The following is a 19,457-nucleotide window of genomic DNA, read 5'->3' as shown; positions in this document are numbered from 1 at the left end:
TACATTTTAATGGGCCTTGTCCCTTCCTCTCCCTCTTGAAAACCCATTGGAACTATAGCTTTAGATAGGTAAAAACAATGACTGCAGATGCTGGAAACCAGATTCTGGATTAGTGGTGCTGGAAGAGCACAGCAGTTCAGGCAGCATCCGAGGAGCAGTAAAATCGACGTTTCGGGCAAAAGCCCTTCATCAGGAATATAGCTTTAAATGTCTACCCCACATGTGGAATTCCACCCTCCTATTTTTTGCAAAGCTCTCTTCCTCTTCCTATCCTTTTTAAGACCCTTTTGAAATCCATATCTGATTAATGTTTTATTTATTCCATGCATGGATTCTTTTGGCAGCATATTTGAATACCTCAATTGCTTGTTCTTGGCAAATGTTCACTTTGTTCTGTTAAACATTCCTGTTTACACCCTGATTCACACAGTTTTGTCATAAACTGGTCACAAGATAGTGGGAACTGCTAGTTGATGGTCTTTTGCCCAAGATTAGAACTTAGCATGTGGAGGATCAAGATCATGTAACTTCCCTTCTGTTCACTGTGATTCAGCACTTTTCTGATTTAGTATGTTATTCCAACACTTTAATAAATGGTTGCTTTTTATCGAAGTGGGCCAGCTGAATGTTCTGAAAACAAAGGTTTAATTGGGATTTTAGTTAAAAATCCATAACTCTTATAAGCTCTTCCATGTGTTACTTAACCAGTTACACTTTTTTCAAAATGACCTGCTCAAAATTGCTATTTTGCCAGCGTGTTTCAGTTCTTTGTTTCTTCCACATGATTGCTTGAAGCAAGATGTGAAAATAATCAATGGCAGATTGGAAAATGTTTCACTATTAAGATATACCAAGTCATGAGAGCAGCGTTTTTTAAAATAAAATTCCTTTACGGGACATGGGTCAGCATTTATTACCTCTCCTTAATTGTGCTTGAGAACCTGGTGGTGAACTGCCTTATTGAATTGTTTCAGTTCCTGGACTGCAGATACCCTTTTAGGATGGGATTTTCAAGACTTTGCTTTTTTTTCTCACTGTCACTGAGTGAATGGATTTCCAAGTCAGGATAGAGGATGATTTGAAGGGGAACTTGCAGATAGTAAAGCTAAAGTCACTGTAGTTTTATCAGACCAAAGGGTTGCTTTGTCATTCGTGAGACATGATGCTGGTGGTTTAACCTGAACGTAACTGTGCCGTATATGAGTGTAGGGGTTGAGAAGGAGAATCCTTCATGATAACCTTGGTCACTGCAGGAATTAAACCTGTATGGTTGGCTTCATTCTCTATCACAAACTAGCCTTCCAGCCATCTGAGCTCGCCAACCTCCTAAAATGGTGTTCCTGTGTATGTACTGCCCTCATCATCCTACATGGTAGCAGTCGGGGGTTCAGAAGGTGGGGGAGGGGTGGGGGTGAGGGGGGTGGTGGTGAGGGGAGTGGTCAGGAGGTGAGTTACGTATTACAGAATTCTGATTCTCACTTGCTCTTGTTGCCATTGTGTTCAAAGGCATGATTCAGTTCGGTTTCTGGTCGGTAGTGATCCTCAATATTGATAGTGGGGGATTCAGTGATGGCGATGCCATTGGATATTAGAGATGATTAGAGTCTCCGAGAATCATGATAATCATTGACGATGATCGGGATATTTTCCAGGCCTTGCTGCATTTCGATGTGGACTGCTTCAGTATCTGCAGAATTGTGATTAATACTGAACACAGGTACAATCCTCAGCAAACAGCAATCTGACCTTCTGGCGGAGGGAAGGTCACTAGTAAAGTAACTGAAGATGGTTAGGCTAAGACTTTATCCCGGGGAACTCAGGAGTGCTGTGGTGCCGCAGTCGTGTCCTTACCCCTGAGCTAGGGGACCTGGGTTCAGTCCCACCTGCCGCAGAGGCATGCAATAAAATCTCTCAACACGTTGATTAGAAAAAATCTTTCATGAGGAACTCTTGCAGAGAGGTCTGGTTTTGAAATAATTGGTCTCGGATATCTACAATCATCCTTCTTTCTGCTAGATTAAACTACAATTTCCACTTTTCCCCAATTTTACATGGACTGTAATTGTACTAATGCTCCTTAATGCCATATTTGGTCTCTGTCCATGCTATTGATGAAGACATCTCTTCAAACTAAGTTTTAAGATGATATTTTAGAAGCTTTGGGAAAGGAAATAAAAAGTTTCAGCAATCTAAATTTTGATCTGTATTGACATGCAAAGGAACTCATTCCCTTATTTTATACCAAAAATTGTTTTGTTCACTGCTATGTAGGTTATAAATATATCATTGTCTGAGAGAAATATAGTTTACTGTTTACAGCTCTCATCTCTCCATGGCTGTATTGTATGACTTTGTTCCTTTTTCTTGTAAACCTTAGGGTTACGAGCACACAGCTGAAGATATTAGTCTGCTCTATCGAGTGGAGAGCATGCCAGGCCTTGGCTGGGTTTTAAAGAAAAGCCTTTATAAAGATGAGCTGGAGCCAAAATGGCCAACACCAGAGAAGGTAGAGTGATTAAGTACAATTTAATATTTGAAAGTCTATAAACTGTGAATGTTTTCTATCAATAGTTGTGTTTCAGATTTTGCATTCCTGAGTGATAATCTGTCCTGTGTCAGTGACAAACTCTGGAAGAGTTCTGTCTTCATTCTTCTTGTTACAGGTTTATAGTGAGGAAAAAGAAGAGAAATTTTAGCTACAGAATCTGTCTTCAAGTTAATAGGTTTTCTTTCAGTGATTTGTTGGACAATGTAACTGGCCAAAATTAAGTGACAAAGCCAAATCCTGTTGACGTGTTAGGATAAGACATAAACACAGGGAGGAATGCAGAACTCAGCACAGCAGAGATGAAGTCTTCCTCTGTTGATTTCTTCTTCATTTTCGGCTGTTCCACAGAGAATAGACAATTAAATGGATTTTCAGTCAGAAACAATCTGCACACTACAGTTTTGTTGGCTAGGATCATGAATTGACATTTCTGTCATATCGAGGTGTTTATTTTGGAGCAGTTACCTCACAGACAATTACTCATGGATAGTTGATGATAAACCATTATGACTTAATAAAAACATAATCAGCTTGTTCATACTAATTGTGGACTACTATTTGTACCTAATTTTATCCAGGTGCTCATGGCTTAGTGGTATTGTCCCTAACTCTGAGCCAGACAGACCAGATTCAAGACCCACCTGCCTAGAGCTCTTTTTTTTTTCATTATACATCTGAACAGGTTAACTAAAATATCTATATTCAGTTTGATCTACAGAATGAAATTAGTGCCATTGATGTTAAAGGCAATTTGGTGGGAGAAGACTGCTTAGACCTGAAAGCTGGCACAGGATCACGTTACAGTCTTCATCTTTCTGATGAGCTGCTCTCATGACCCTGAATGGTCCAGGCAGTGGAACGAATCCTACAGAAAGTCAACTCTTTATTCAGTGACAGTTACTGTTATCTGTATGGCTTGCGTTGTAAATGTGCTGTTTATGCCTTGTCAGTGGGTGAGCGGAGTCAATGAGCCAGGTATACATATGTAACCCTTGTCACCCAGCAGCCAGCCTCTGGTTCTTCTATCCATCAAGGAAGGCAGATGGGAATCTCCTTGCACATTAGCTACGTAATCCTAAACTGGAGTTATAGTCTTTGTTAATGTATGCAATCCACAGAACCTGATGTGAGCAATTGATGGCATCCCCTGGTCTGGCAAAGCCATGTCAAGTCTCTCTCCTCCTTAATGGTAAGGAAGAGGATGCTGCAAGTCCCCCCCACACTTTCTGTGTAGGACTTTGTTACATCTCTGAAGCAGTGACCGATGGTGGACTGTGGAATGTTTGAAGTGATACTGGTATGATCTGCTAGCATAGAAATTGTGCGTCGTGGTTTTCTTGATGACTATGACAGCACTGTCCTTCACCTGCTTACAAGAGAGATCTGGATATAAGGGATGACACAGTTAAGTCTCCCTATACATTATGAAATGATTGAACCTGTTGAGCACAGTTGATTTGTGTGATTGACTCCCAGGATTATGCTGTCTTATAAGCCAGAGCCTTATCTCTGAGGTGTGTAGCAAATAGAATTGTTAATATTTCCCATGCAGAATTTGATTTCTCCTTGAATGATGACAAAATAGAACTCTTATATTAACCCATATCTAGTCAGCCAAATAGTCTCCCTCCATATGTATTGAAGGAGATAGAGCTGGAAATGTGTTGCTGGAAAAGCGCAGCAGGTCAGGCAGCATCCAGGGAACAGGAGAATCGACGTTTCGGGCATAAGCCCTTCTTCAGGAATGGGGAAAGTTTGTCCAGCAGGCTAAGATAAAAGGTAGGGAGGAGGGACTTGGGGGAGGGGCGTCGGAAATGTGATAGGTGGAAAGAGGTCAAGGTGAGGGTGAAAGGTCAGACTGGGGTGGGGGCGGAGAGGTCGGGAAGAAGATCTCAGGTTAGGAAGGCGGTGCTGAATTTGATGGATTTGACTGAGACAGGCTGGGAGGAGGGGAAATGAGGAAACTGGTGAAATCCGAGTTCATCCCTTGTGGTTGGAAGGATATGGGCCAGGAGCAGACAGGTGGGACTAGTTTAGTCTGGGATTATGGTCGGCATGGACTGGTTGGAGGGAAGGGGGTGTTTCCGTGCCGTGTGACTCCATGAATCTTTGGAGATTTCCGAGAATTGTTTTTTCTCACCTGGATGATGCTGGAGGTGGGGGAGGTTGGAAATGGACCTCACTGACAGAAAGAGTAGCCGAGGCAGAAATCTTCCCCATGTTTCAAAAGGACTTGGATATTTTTCCACAAACCAGGAGGAATGGGATTAGGCTAAATTGCCTGTCAGCTAGCACAGAGCCAAAAGGGTCAAATGGTTTCCTTCCAAGCTGTAAATTTCTCTTTAATCCCACCCTATTAATATAATTTTCTCCCTCATCTACTAATGTAGCTCCCCGCAGAAAGTTACCTGTGTGATTTCCTTCAACAGCTCCTTGAGACAGGGATTTCTGGATTAGCGCCACTTTCTGGGTAGAGTCATAGGGTCATAGAGCTGTATGGCACGGTAACAGACCCTTCGGTCCAACTTGTCCGTGCCAACCAGATATCCTAACCTAATCTCGTCCCATTTGCAAGCACTTGGCCCATATCCCTCCAAACCCTTCCTATTCATACACCCATCCAAATGCCTTTTAAATGTTGTCATTGTGCCAGCCTCTGCCACTTCCTCTGGCAGCTCATTCCATACACACATCACCCTCTTCGGGGTGGAAGGTGTTGGTGAAGTGGATGAACTGTTCAACTTCCTCGTGGGAGCACGAGGCGGCGCCGATACAGTCATCGATGTAGCGGAGGAAAAGGTGGGGGGTGGGGCCAGTGTAGTTGCGGAAGATGGATTGTTCCACATATCCTACGAAGAGGCAGGCATAGCTGGAGATACTCTAGAATATGTTCTACACACACCATTGATGAGTAGTTCAAACCCTGGATTAGCTGTGCCACTTATACACACTATGACAGAAAATGTTTGACAACAAAGGCCTCTAAGGTTATGAAAGTCCTATTGTACAGAGCAGTTGTCATCACCAAACACCTTATTGCAGTGGGAGTGGTCATAGTTTTAGCAACACTTAAGAGAAATTCCATCAGCTATGCTTCCACCACATCTTCCATATTCAAATGGAGAATTGTTGAACAAATACTCAAAGCCAGCTCTGCAAGCATTCAGACAAAACTTTTGCAAAATCAACTTTGGACATAATGGCTGGACAGTTGAAAAATATCACCCTTGCCATGTACTATTTTCTTAAGTCTGAAATGGTCAGTGTTCCCGAGGAGGACAAAGAGAACATCTGAAAGGCAGTCTAACATTCTCCATGAAGGGCAGCAGCATTTACATCTAATATTTTGAAAGAATTTGCTTTCAATAGTTCTAAAGTTTTATCAAGCTGCATCTTGCTTTGAATCACAATAACTTAATGATGATAAGTAGCAGCATTCTGGAATACATTCTGCATCTGTGTGAACCTAGATATCCCAAATACCAGCACAAATACAGATGGTATTATTGCTGCATGACTGTCTCACCTAATAAAGGAGTTGGTCAGATTGAAAAAGAGGCCCTCAGAAACCAAAACATGCTAAAAACTCAAAAAGTAATTCTCAAATCTCAAGTGAACCCTTTTTTAAAAAAAAATTAAAGTTTTGACCTTTGACAGAAACATGCAACCCAGAATAGACAGCAACTTTGAATCCAGAGGCAGATACCAATAATGGCACTATATAATGTTCTCCATGAATGCCAGTGCATGATAAGAATATTATAATTGGAGAAAATCAGTCAAGCTCCATTAACCTTTTTTTAAATTCCCTTTTTCCTTTCTGTAACCCCAGTCAGCACACTTTGGTATATTTTACTGCTGAAATTCTGCTGCTCATATCCTATGTAACACTAAGTCCTGGTATCTCAGTTCCTCAGTGCCTCAAATTAATACTCCTATTTCTTGTGTTCCAACCCTGCCATGACCTCACTACTCCCTATATTTAACATCCTCCTAGATTTCAAACTATATTATACTCATGAAACAAAAACAGCAATTGCTGGAGAAGCTCAGCAAGTTTGGCAGCACCTAATGGGGAGAAGACTGATTAACATTTCAAGTCCTATGACCCTTCAGAACTGATGGTAGCTAGAAAAACATGGATGCTCTAGCTATAGACAGAGTGCAATGAAGGTTTATTAGACTGATTCATGGGATGGCAGAACTGATGTATGAAGAGAGACTGAATCAGTTAGGACTAGTTTCACTGGAGTTTAGAAAATGAAACATATGAAATTCTAACAGGAGTAGACAGTAAACAAAGGACTGATGTTCCCAATGATGGGAGTCCAGAATAAGGAGTCACAGTGTCAGGAAACAGAGTAAGCTATTTTGGACTGAGATGAGATTTTTTTCACCCAGTGAGTGATGAGCGTGTCGAATTCTGTTCCATTAAAAACATTGAATATATTCAAGGAGTTGTATATAGTTCTTGGAGTTAAAGGGATCAAACTGTATGGGGCAAAATGAGAACAGTTGGACAATCAGCCATGATCAGATTGAATGGAGCAGCTGGCTTGAAGGGGTGATTGACCTACTCCTGTTCCTGTTTTCAATGCGTCTATGTAAAATCCCTAAATCTTCCATTACTCTGACTGCCATCACCGAGCCTCCCTCTATCAACATCTTGGTGATTCTTCATTGACCAGAGATTTAGTTGGGTTAACCATTATCATGGGAATGAGGATCAAATAAAACTATTGCTATTTAAATTCAACCACAGACTTAAATTAATGAATGACTTCTTTACAGCTCTGGGACTGGGACATGTGGGTGAGAATGCCTGAGCAAAGAAAAGGTCGTGAGTGTATTATCCCTGATGTTTCAAGATCCTATCATTTTGGCATTGTTGGACTTAATATGAATGGCTACTTCCATGTGAGTAAAAGAATAGTTTTAAATTTTGATTGCATTAATGTATAAATGCTTTGACTGAACACTTGAGGAAAAGTCAAACCAGTTATTTTGTTTCTAATCATGTATCAGCTGATAAAAACTTTGCTTTTCCTGCAGTGTAGTTTTTTGCACGTCAATGCTCTTAACAGTATAGAATTTAAAATCAGTTGTTACTTTATTCATTGATCAGGGTTGAAGTAAGCTTTATATAATTTTAAGGGACATTTTATGTGAATAATTAACTACCCCTTGATGGAATTTGGAGCGGGGTAAGGACTAAAAGAATAATTCTTGGTCTAATGTATATTTGAACCAGTAGCCCTGCTGGATACATTTCAAATATACATGAAACAAAATTTGTGCAACTCTAAAATGATATATTATGCAGACTATACTGATTTTTAAATAATTTCTAACTTTTTGTTGAAGGAAGCATATTTTAAGAAGCATAAATTCAACACTGTTCCGAATGTGCAGCTCAAAAATGTGGACAGGTACGGATGATACTTTGATCCAGCTTCCTCTTTCTTTGCTTCCTTCTCTCCCATGTATGCTGGATACAATTCTGCATGTTTTAATGGATCTTGCTAGCAAACTTCTGAGTTTAACTTTTTTTCTAAACTTGTAATCTTTCAGTTTGTAAACATGCTTAAATTTTGTGCCAAATGCTAATGGGTTCGAATTTAACACCTTCTTACAGTCTGAAAAAGGATGCCTATGAAATTGAAATTCACAAACTGATAAGGTAAGTCTGTTGTCTCACTTTAATGCAAAGCTATTTTTCCTTTTGTTTTTGTTCATGTTTTATGCTGTCCTTGTGGGCATTAAGTGCATATTCTAGACTTCTACTGTTTTAATAATGAATTTTATTTTTATTTATTTCAGACATTTTAGAAAGAATTTGTGCTAGAAAAATATTATTGTCACTAGGTATAACAATATTATTAAGTAGAAGTCAAATTTAATAGGTCTTGCCTAAAAGATTTCTAACTCCAGAAGCTGGTGTTGGTAAATCTGTCCTGGAAAAGCCACCTGAAAGTTGATTTACCCTTGCACACAATGTTGCTTTATTTCTGCAGACCATCCAGGTTACTGCTGCTAATTAGTTGTTATTCCTACAGTGAAGCCAAGGTTCTAGAGCACAGCAAAAACCCCTGTGAAGATAATTTTATTCCTGATACTGAAGGAAAAGTCTATATTATGTATATTAAAATGGAACAGGAGGCTGATTTTACAACATGGACTCAATTAGCCAAGGTAAGCATGAAACGTTAATTTTGATAGGTGACCCTAGGTTGGGTATTCTTCATCAGGGTAGTGTTCCAGCACAAGTAGCAGAGTGGTTTTGTAAAGTAGGTGAAGGAGAAGATTGAGTGATAATCCAAATTTAGAAGTTGTGTACAGATGCTTGTCAGTAAAACTCCACAATTTCATTGCAAGAAATTAAGCAAGCTCCCCCAAATTTTGGCAGATTCTTCTGCTGTACTGTTGATGGAATGTTGGGCGTATCTGTTGATTGGTAACAATGACGATAAAATACTTTAAATTTACTGATGCCAAACTCACAGCCTTGACTAGCATTCCTATATTAAGTTGCCAGTTGTAAATACCACTGATTTATGGGATAATCTTATAATGGCTCAGTGCTCATGCTTGATTTAGAGTTATAGAGTCACACAGCATGGAAACAGACCTTTCAGTCTAACTCATCCGTGTCAACCAGACATCCAAATCTGGCCCAGTCCCATTTGCCAGTATTTGGCCCATATCTTTCTAAACCCTTCCTATTCATATACCCATCCACATGCCTTTTAAATGTAATTGTACTCACCTCCACTACTTCCTCTGGCAGCTCATTCCAGACATGCAGCATCTTCTGTGGTCCTTTTTAAATCTCTCCCTTCTCACCTTAAACTTATGTCCTCTGGTTTTTGAATCCCCCACCCTAGGAAAAAGACTTAGGGTGAAAAGCCAATCTATGCCCGTCGTGGTTTTATAGAATTCTGTAAGGTGACCCTGCAGTCTCTGCTGCAAGAAAGCAAGCCCAACCTATTCAATCTCTCCCTTCAGTCCCAACAACATACTTACATATCTTTTCTGCGCCATTTCAAGTTAACAACATCCTTTGGAAAGAAGGGCTACCAGAATTGTATGCAGTATTCCAAAAGTGGCCTTACCAATGTTCTGTATAACAGCGACATGACATCCTAACTCTTATATTCAGTGAGCTTACCAATAAAGGCAAGGCTGCCAAATGCCTTCCTCATCACCCTGATTACCTGTGATTCCACTTTAAGGAACTATGCACCTGCATCTCTAGGTCTGTTTGTTCAGCAACACTCCTGAGAGCTCTACTATTAAATTTATAAGTCTTGCTCTGATCTGCCACTCCTTGGCCCATTTGGCCCATCCGATCATGGTCCCATTGTATTCTGAGACACTCTTCTTCACTGTCCACTGCACTTTTGAATAAAACTAACCATAAGTCTGGCTTTTAAATTTTGGCAATGAATGGAAGCATCTCCTTTGAGATTTAAGACTTTTTAAAAGCTTTGGGTGAGAAAGCACAGAAGCAGGCCATCGTACCTCTGCTAACCTTTTGAAAGAACAATCCAATTTGTGTCTCTTCTCTGCTGCTCCCTGTGGCTGTATAATTTCCCTTACAAATGTTTATTCAGTCTCTCTTGTAAGACATTAAGTCGGCTTCCACTATGCTTTCAGATATTGCTCTTGTTATTACTTATTAAATTTCTATCCTCTAGGTTTTTCCCTTTATTCGTGATGTTGAACATTTCTATCAAGTCATCTTAGCATTTTTCTGGGAATGACAACCCCAGCTTTTCTAGTTCTCAGCTTTACTGAAATCTCACGTTCTTGTTGTCATACTAGTAAATCTTTCCTAGACCTTATCCAAGGCTTTGATGTCCTTTTCAATGGTACTCAGAATTAAAAACAGTACTCTAGCTGAGGTCTAACCATCCTCTTATTAAAGCTTTAGCTATAACCTGGTGTTGTGATTTTTTTTTAACTTTGTACACCCCAGTCTAACACCATCTCCAAATCAAAGCTTTAGTGAATATCCTTGCTTTAGTGTTTGATTTAATAATTGACAATACCTTGCAGGATTTCTTATGGCTTCTCATCTTCAGTTGCAATTTTTAAAGATTTGTCTACAGATCACACTTAGATTTCAGGATGACAAATGTTATGCCAGTTTTTTTTTGAAAAGAGAAAGATGGTATAATCAAAGAGGCCCTTAATTTGCAGGCAACAAAAGTCAAGTTATTGGAATCAATTCTGAGGCACAATATAAATCTTCATTTAGAAAATTAACCCAGGAAAGTCAACATGAGGGAGGATCATGTCTGACAAACTTGATTTGAATTACAAGTAAGGTTGTAAGGGCAATGCAGTGATGTGGTCACATGTGGAGGCCTGTTTTTTGAAAAAAGCGACAAATTGGATCCACTTTGACACTTTGTAAATTCTGTAAGGCGAAGGTTGGAAAGCAGCTCCAATGTTTTCTTTCTTGCAGAGAACTGAGTAGGAGAAAAATTGAGAATAATTATTTTTCATCAAAATTGACATCAATTATTAGATTAAATATTTAATGTTTTGTGAGACTAGTGAATCTCAAGGCCTTTTCTTCAATTTTTTAAAAAAATTCCCATTATATTTTCAAGTGTCTGCACATTTGGGATCTCGATGTTCGAGGTAATCACAAAGGCATGTGGCGGCTATTCAGAAAGAAGAACCACTTGCTTGTTGTGGGGACACCTTTCTCTCCTTATTCGTAAGTATTGTTTATCCATTAGTCAGTTACTCATGACGAAGAGGATACATTTTGCAGTTCATTCTTTTGGCATTTTGTTTGTTTAGTACTTTGATCAAGTGGAATATTCTTTTTAATGCTAAATGGATTAGTCAGTGACCTTTAAGAACTAAATGTAACAATTTTGTATTATTCGGGAATGGTAAATGTTGTGGCAGGCAGCACATTACATTTTCCTTTTAATATGATGCAGGTCAAGTTTGTAGCATAATAAATGCTAGCAACATAATTAGCAAATGTTCTGTTGAAAATATTGAATGTTTTTTTATTTGCTTTTTGATAGGTCAAAGAAACCTGCTTCTGTAACCCCTATCTACCTTGAACCACCTCCGAAGGAAGATGTGGAATTGAATTGAGGGTGAACAAAACAAGAAAGCCACTGTGGAGAGCATGGCAATTTTAAACCACTATATTTAATGTACAGTTTATCATGGTGTTTACATATTGGTTTATAACTGTCTGCTTAAACTAAAGAAAGCAAATTTGTACCTGCAGCTAATACTTGATAATGTGTAAAACTACTATATATAGATTGTAACTTATGGTTTCAAATATTTATTTTGTTGGAAATATGTGCTTTTTTTTTTGAAATACTGGCAACATCATGTTAGAAAGTTAAACCAATGGACTCCAGAAATTTACTCAAGCTCTAATTCTTCATTATGAAATATCACTATGTGGAGCATTGACAAAATGAGACTCCTTCAAACTGCTGTTTTATTTTCTTTTGTTTTTATACAGTAACTCTCTCGCACATATTTGGAAATTTGTACTGTTTAATTGAATGACGCTATGAGTTTCAACGTGTAATCATGTTGCGATTATAGAATCCTGGACATAAATAAACCACTACAAATATACTGTTAGTTTATGTAACTTTTGATATAAAACTGGGACATTGAAGTTGAACTTGCATTGTGGTCAGTTTTTTTGCCATTCAATGTCATAGTGAGTGAAGCTATCTTGCAGCTAACTAGCCAGATGCTACAAATGCTATCTTTTTGGAATGTAAGGATTCTGTACAGTGCAGCACTAATCCCTAATTGACTGAAGCATCCAGATTTGTGTTCAGTTAAGTGAAACCTATTTCAGTCGGCCATTCCATTCTTTTAACCTACTTTTCTAATCAACATGTTCACAGTTATTACACACCTCTGGGGCAGGTGGGACTTGACCCTGGATCTCTCTGGGTAGGGACACTACCACTTCACCACAAGAGGGCCCTCACTGCCATACATAGCCCCTTCTGGAAAGTATGTGCGCCTGCATAGCTCAGATTGAACTTGATTGTATTACCTTCTCTGCCAATTGAGCCCTTTCCAAACAAAACGCTCATCTACTATCAATCATCGTAAATAAAGGAACCTGAAAATTGCTGGTTTTGAATGTATTGTACCTCTGGGGAAGTTACACAAATTCTGAAAGGGAATTGACTATTTTCTAGTTTGTGCTTTTGCATAATGCTAGTGTCTACTAGATGTTAAATAATTATATATAGGCCTTCGTAAAGATCTATATAGGGAGGCGTTGGCCTAGTGGTAGTATCACTGGACTGTTAATCCAGAAACCCAGATAATGTTCTGGGAACCCGGGTTCAAATCCTGCCATGGCAGATGGTGGAATTTGAATTCACTAAATATCTGGAATTAAGAATCTAACGATGACCACAAATCCATTGCTAATTGTCAGGAAAAACCCATTAGTAAAACAGTTTCAAAATGAAGTTTTTTTTTCCCCAAGAGTGTACTGCCACCTCAATGGCAACTACCCGGTGAAATGTATCTATGGGTATGAATGGCAGTAAGAGAGGATATTGTGGATTCTGGATAGTGGTGCTGGAAAAGCACAGCAGTTCAGGCAGCATCCGAGGAGCAGTAAAATCGATGATTTGGGCAAAAGCCCTTTATCAGGAATACAGGCAGAGAGCCTGAAGGGTGGAGAGATAAATGAGAGGAGGGTGGGGGTGGGGTATCTGCTCCCAGGAGGACTAGTTCCACCATAGAACACACCAGATGGCCTCCTTCTTTAGAGATCTCAATTTCCCTTCCCACGTGGTTAAAGATGCCCTCCAATGCATCTCATCCGCATCCTGCACCTCTGAACTCAGAACCCATCCCTCCAACCGTAACAAGGACAGAACACCCCTGGTGCTCACCTTCCACCCTACCAACCTTTGCATAAACCAAATCATCCGCTGACATTTCTGCCACATCCAAACGGACCCCACCACCAGGGATATATTTCCCTCCCCACCCCTTCCTGTCTTCTGCAAAGACCGTTCCCTCCATGACTTCTTGCTCAGGTCCATGTCCCCCTACAACCCACCCTCCTGTCCTGGCACCTTCCCCTGCCACCGCAGGAATTGCAAAACCTGCGCCCACACCTCTTCCCTCACCTCCATCCAAGGCCCCAAAGGAACCTTTCACATCCATCAAAGTTTTACCTGCACAACCACCAATAGCATTTATTGTATCCGTTGCTCCCGATGCGGTCTCCTCTACTTTGGGAAGACTGGACACCTAGCAGAGCACTTTAGGGAACATCTCTGGGTCACCTGCACCAATCAACCACACCGTCCTGTGGCCCAACATTTCAACTCCCCCTCCCACTCTGCCCACGACGTGGAGGTCCTGGGTCTCCTTCACCGCTGCTCCCTCACCACCCGACGCCTGGAGGAAGAACGCCTCATCTTCCGCCTCAGAACACTTCAACCCCAGGGCATCAATGTGGACTTGAACAGTTTCCTCATTTCCCCTTTCCCCCCCCCCCCCCCCACCTCACTCCAGTTCCAAACTTCCAGCTCAACACTGGTCCCCATGACTTGTCCTACCTGCCTATCTTCTTTTCCCAACTATCCACTTCACCTTCCTCCCTGACCTATCACCTTCATCCCCTCCCCCACTCACCTATTGTACTCTTTGCTTCTTACTCCCCACCCCCACCCTCCTCTCATTTATCTCTCCAGTCTTCAGGCTCTCTGCCTGTATTCCTGATGCAGAGCTTTTGCCTGAAACGTCAATTTTACTGCTCCTCGGATGCTGCCTGAACTGCTGTGCTTTTCCAGCACCACTAATCCAGAATCTGGTTTCCAGCATCTGCAGTCATTGTTTTTACCTAGGATATTGTGGAGGCATAGGCAAAAAATATCTATTCATGTTCAGCTTAGAGAGTTATAAATGCTCTACTTGTTCAGCAAAGGTGTATGGGTAAACTGAGCAAATGCAGAGCAGTCAGTTTAACTCTGGTGGGAATGCTTTTAGAAGTAATAATCATGACAAAGTTTGCATTAATTATGGTAAACCAGCAAGGGTTTGTTAATGGTAAATCTTGTTGAACTTGACTAAGTTTTTTTTTTCCAAGATTATGGAGAGAGTTGGTAAGGATGATACAGTGTTGTACACAAATTTTCCAAACACCATCTAACTGCTGGCAAAGTTAAGGCTTGTGGAATAAAAGGGACACTAGCAACTTGGATCTGAAGCTGGTTGAGTAAAAGGGAACAGTAGTTGTTCTTGAGTTGGAAGAATGTATACAAAGGGCTCCTTGGGAATCCGTATCAGGACCATTGTTTTCCAAGAATTATATTAATGACCTACACTTGGGTGCAATAGGCTAAATTTCAAATTTTGTAGAACAATGAGGAAAATGGTGATGAAGTTCAGGAGGATATAGGCTGTTGGAGTACAGGTGGCAGATACAATTTAGTTGTAGACCTGTGTTTGATAGTATAAACTTCAGATCTGTTGGGGTGTAGGAACAGGGAGAACTGAGGAAATAATACGCAAATGATTGACCGGGCAGATTGAAAAAGCAGCTGAAAAGGTACTTTAAGCTTTAAACTAGAGGTAGAGATTACTAAAGATCAAGGAAATTATGATTATAAAAAGAGATTAATAACTGATCCAACATCAACTGAAGTATTGAAATCAATTCTAGGCACCCTAAAAAGATTGTAAAAGTATAAAGGACTGAGAAAAGGTCTATGAGAATGGTTCTTGGGTTAAGGTAATTCTGTTACTTAAGTCAGATGAATTGGAGAAGCTAGGTCTGTTGTCCTTCGGAAAGAACCAATTGAAAGTAGATCAAATGGCATTGTTCAAAATCATAACAGGTCTGGGCAAACTAGGTAGGGAGAAACTCCTCATTGATAGGAGGGTCAAGAGCAGAGGCCAGTGAATGATGAATGACAAAAGAAACAACAGTGACATGAGAAAATATATTTTTCTGTAGCGAGTCAGTTGCATCTTGAACACACTGCTGGTTAAATACTACTTTGTGGATCTAATTGTGAAGTTTATTAAGAGTTACCCTGATTCTGCCAGAAAGAGGCAGGCACAGATATTTCTGCTGAAATAATTTGTTTATTTGTACCATTTTAAATGTGGAGGCTGCCCACATAATGGCATTGGCTTTACAAAACTAAGCAAGATGACTCAAAGTTCAATCTAAAGTGGCACTTACCTGCAGGCCTCTTTTTAAAAAAAAGGTGCCTGCTTTTGATGACTATCACCACAGTTATGTTGTAGCTCACTTAGTTAACAAAGCCTTACATAAGTTTTTTCAGCCTTGCTTTAAGCATTTCTTTCCCATTCTTATGTAGGTTTCTGCCTTACTATCTAGAAATTATGCTGCACATTGGAGTGGTTTTCCCAGCAGGCCAGTGAATTGGTGAAACACTGCCCATGTGATTCCCTTGAGTCCAGGGAATTAAAATAATACTAATCCTGTTATTGGCTGCCATAAATGCATTTTAAGCTAGCACTCTTTTAAGTTTTCAATGTGCACACAAAATCTGGTCTGAGTTAAAATTGATACCTTATTCAGAGATTAAGGAAACTTTGCCAGAGACTTTGAATTTTCTTTTTAATATTTTTAATGATAAATGTAACATATATAGTATGTGCAAGAATTTTAAAAAATGGCGACGATATGATTCATGTAGATCATCGATTCTATTTAAAAGAAAGTATCCAGTACTTGGGTGGCACAGTGGCTCAGTGGTTAGCACTGCTGCCTCAGCGCCAGGGACCTGAGTTCAATTCTAACATTGGGTGAATGTCTGTGTGGAGTTTGCACATTTTCCCCGTGTCTGTGTAGGTTTTCTTTGGGTGCTCCAGTTTCCTCCCACAATCCCAAAGATGTGCAGGTTAGGTGAATTGGTCATGCTAAATTACCCATAGTATTCAAGGATGTGTAGATTAGGTGCATCAGTCAGGGTAAATGTAGGGGGATGGGTCTGCGTGAGTTATTCTTCAGAGGGTAGGGTTGGACTCGGGTCGAAGAGCCTGTTTCCACACCGTAGGGATTCTACTTTATAAATGCTTCCATATTTGAATAAATCCTGGCAAAAATATTTAACTTAGAGACATGGAGATGTACAGTATGGGATCAGACCCTTCGGTCCAACTTGTCCATGCTGAGCAGATATCCTAAATTAATCTAGCCCCATTTGCCAGCATTTGGCCCAAATCCCTCATAATCCTTCCAATTCATATATCCACCCAGATGTATTTTAAATGTTGTAATTGTAGTCACTTCACCGCTACTACTGGCAGTTCATTCCTTACATGCACCATCCTCTGCATGAAAAAGTTGCCCCTCAGGTCACTCTTAAATCTTTTCCCCTGTCACCTTAAGGCTATGCCCTCTAGATTTGGACTCCCCTACCCTGGGGAAAAGACCTTGGCTAAACATCCTATCTATGCCTCTCATGATTTTATAAACTTATATAAGGTCAGCTTTGGCAATGCGCTCTTAAGTGAGGTGTGATGGCTAAAAAGCAAACAGGTATTTGATATATAACCCATGTATGAGGGTGAGTTGCAAGTATTGGTAGAGACATTAACTCTGCCTTAAAGTCAGCAGGTTTGCTGTATGAGTAGATTCAGCTTTGTGGAATTAGAAGTTACAAATGTAATAAAGACATTTTAAGCCCTTCTGTTCTCAGTGTAAAATCAGCACATAAAATCTGCAGCAGAAAATAACATTTAGTGTAGGCCTTCAAACCAGATGCTGAATTAATAATTAAATTGGTTTTGACAGAATCTACTTAAATAGTCAATAGTAAATATCTATCATATAATACAGTACTGTAGTGATCATGTTTATAGTTTTGCATTTGTGAAGTACAGAATAAAGTGAGATGCAACTATATCAATTCATTGGATAAAAATTAACAAACCAGGAATTAGACAGTTTCTATAAATACTGTATTAGAGCAGATTGAAATTCCTATAAGGATGTGACTAGTATAAGAAAACTCCAATTTTATATATTAACATAGAAATATTTAACCATGCTAATAATCAAAATCCACTTGGGAACTCTGAGAAATAGCTGGAATATAAATATTTTGCTTCATGTTTGTATTTAATGTTCTTAGATGGTCATCAACGATGGCCATCATATGGAGTTCTTAACATGCAGTTTTACTAACTAATTGTAATCACAAAGTCCAGCAAAACAAAAATAAATGTTATTAAGGTGTGAATTTTCATGATAAATTCAACTGTGAATTGCTGGTGGAGCTTATCACCAAGGTCCATTAACGCTTTTTCTCGTGTTTTTTGGATTTTTATGCATCCGCTGACAATGAAGAAAAATTAACTTTGTAACAGAAGTATTGAAAATGAAACGAGTAGCTGATTAATAGTTTGCACTATTTCTTCAGGCATTGGTGTTGGAGCAAGGATAGTGAAATGGATGATTAGCAGTGAGATGGTTGCTGAAAGGGGACAGAAAGGGGGACAGTGTTGTGGGGATTTGCATTTTGTTGGGTGGGGACTGGTATTTAGGGACACTGGAGAATGGTATCAAGGGTAAGGGAAGTATATGAAGCTTGGGAGAATGGGAGAGATACTGGGCCTAGACACCAGCAATTTTTACAGAACAACAGCAATATGATGAATGAGGCTGCATGAAAACAGGCATGACCAGCAAAGAGATGTAAAATATGGGGACTTTACTGTATGATAACAATGAAACAATGTTTCCACTCGTGAGAAAATGACAATTGTAGATTAGAATGTTCTTTAAAAGGAAATGAGATAAGTATTTGAAAAGACAGGAATTAAAACATCTCAGGAGATTGGGGCTACAAGAGAAGAGAGTGACAACAGAAACACAGGAGTGAATGACCTCGGCTGCAATAATTTCTCTCATTCTTCAAAAACTACTTTGAGTGTCAAAGCAGGGAGGGTTTGGAACTATTTGCATTGATCTGTGCTTAGACTAGTCTTCCCTGTATGGAGTGCTCCAACAGCAAGCTCACCTTTATGCAATCACTTGGTCCAGTTCAGGTTGGGATGTAGCTGTTTTTGATTTGTAAAGCCAATGATAAATGCGTATTGTCATTTTTGAAATGTAACTTTTTAAGGGGCGATGGCTTATCATTTCTGTTCTGTTAAGTTTTTTTTAATGTCTGTCATTTGGAGTGGTGACCTAAATACATAATTTCCAAGCAAACATGTTTCAGTCAAGTATCTCAAAGGATACCTGTGATGTTAATTGATGCAAAGTTTACACAGTTGAATTTATTGGCCAAAAGTGAAAACAGATCAAGAGCTGTTCGGTTCTGTTTTGACTTAAGCTCAGAATCAGGAGTTCATTTCAGCAGAGAAGTGATCTCCTTATGGGAGAATATAGTTTTCAATCCAGGAGAACAGCCATCCTCACAAAAGTGTTAGAGTCTGTGAAGTCACCAAACTGTGGGAGTTTGTGGAAGTTTAAATTGTTTGAACTGAAACAAAGTTTATGCCAGCAGTCCAAGAAGAAGAACTGGACAGTCAGAGAAATAAGAAATTAAAGAAACAAAAACACAAGTTGCTGGAAAAGCTCAGCAGGTCTGACAACATCTGTGAAGAGAAATTAGAGTTAACGCGTCGGGTCCAGTGACGCTTCCTCAGGACTTCCTCAATTCTGAGAAATGGTCACTGGACCCGATGCGTTAACTCTGATTTCTCTTCACAGATGGTGCCAGACCTGCTGAGCTTTTCCAGCAACCTCTGTTTTTGTTTCTGATTTACAACATCCACAGTTTTTCTGGTTTTTATTAAGAAATTAAAGTATTTTGGTAAATGATATTTCTCTGGCATTGTAGTACCTGTTATTGATATTGCTGGGAAACAGGTTAGGAACATAGGA

The 19,457-nt window shown here is 39.7% G+C and overlaps 1 protein-coding gene across 3 annotated transcripts in view; it reads left to right on the top strand.

The window, feature by feature from the left end:
• pomgnt1 (protein O-linked mannose N-acetylglucosaminyltransferase 1 (beta 1,2-)) overlaps positions 1-12,230 on the top strand; it is a 72,003-nt gene extending 59,773 nt beyond the window's left edge. For 2 of the 3 annotated variants that reach the window (XM_043699154.1, XM_043699156.1), the window contains exons 15-21: positions 2,378-2,506; positions 7,340-7,465; positions 7,913-7,977; positions 8,184-8,228; positions 8,605-8,740; positions 11,167-11,276; positions 11,599-12,230. In XM_043699154.1, coding sequence (XP_043555089.1) covers positions 2,378-2,506; positions 7,340-7,465; positions 7,913-7,977; positions 8,184-8,228; positions 8,605-8,740; positions 11,167-11,276; positions 11,599-11,671 — 684 coding nt within the window. In that variant the 3' untranslated portion in view covers positions 11,672-12,230. The remainder of the gene's footprint in view (positions 1-2,377; positions 2,507-7,339; positions 7,466-7,912; positions 7,978-8,183; positions 8,229-8,604; positions 8,741-11,166; positions 11,277-11,598) is intronic. The other variant, XM_043699155.1, reaches the window with a different exon arrangement.
• The last annotated feature ends 7,227 nt before the right edge of the window (positions 12,231-19,457 follow it).

Source organism: Chiloscyllium plagiosum, chromosome 11 (assembly GCF_004010195.1).
Source record: "Chiloscyllium plagiosum isolate BGI_BamShark_2017 chromosome 11, ASM401019v2, whole genome shotgun sequence".
NCBI lineage: Eukaryota > Metazoa > Chordata > Chondrichthyes > Orectolobiformes > Hemiscylliidae > Chiloscyllium > Chiloscyllium plagiosum.
The sequence above is the reverse complement of the archived record's forward strand: the minus strand, read 5'-3'. Positions and strand labels throughout refer to the sequence as shown.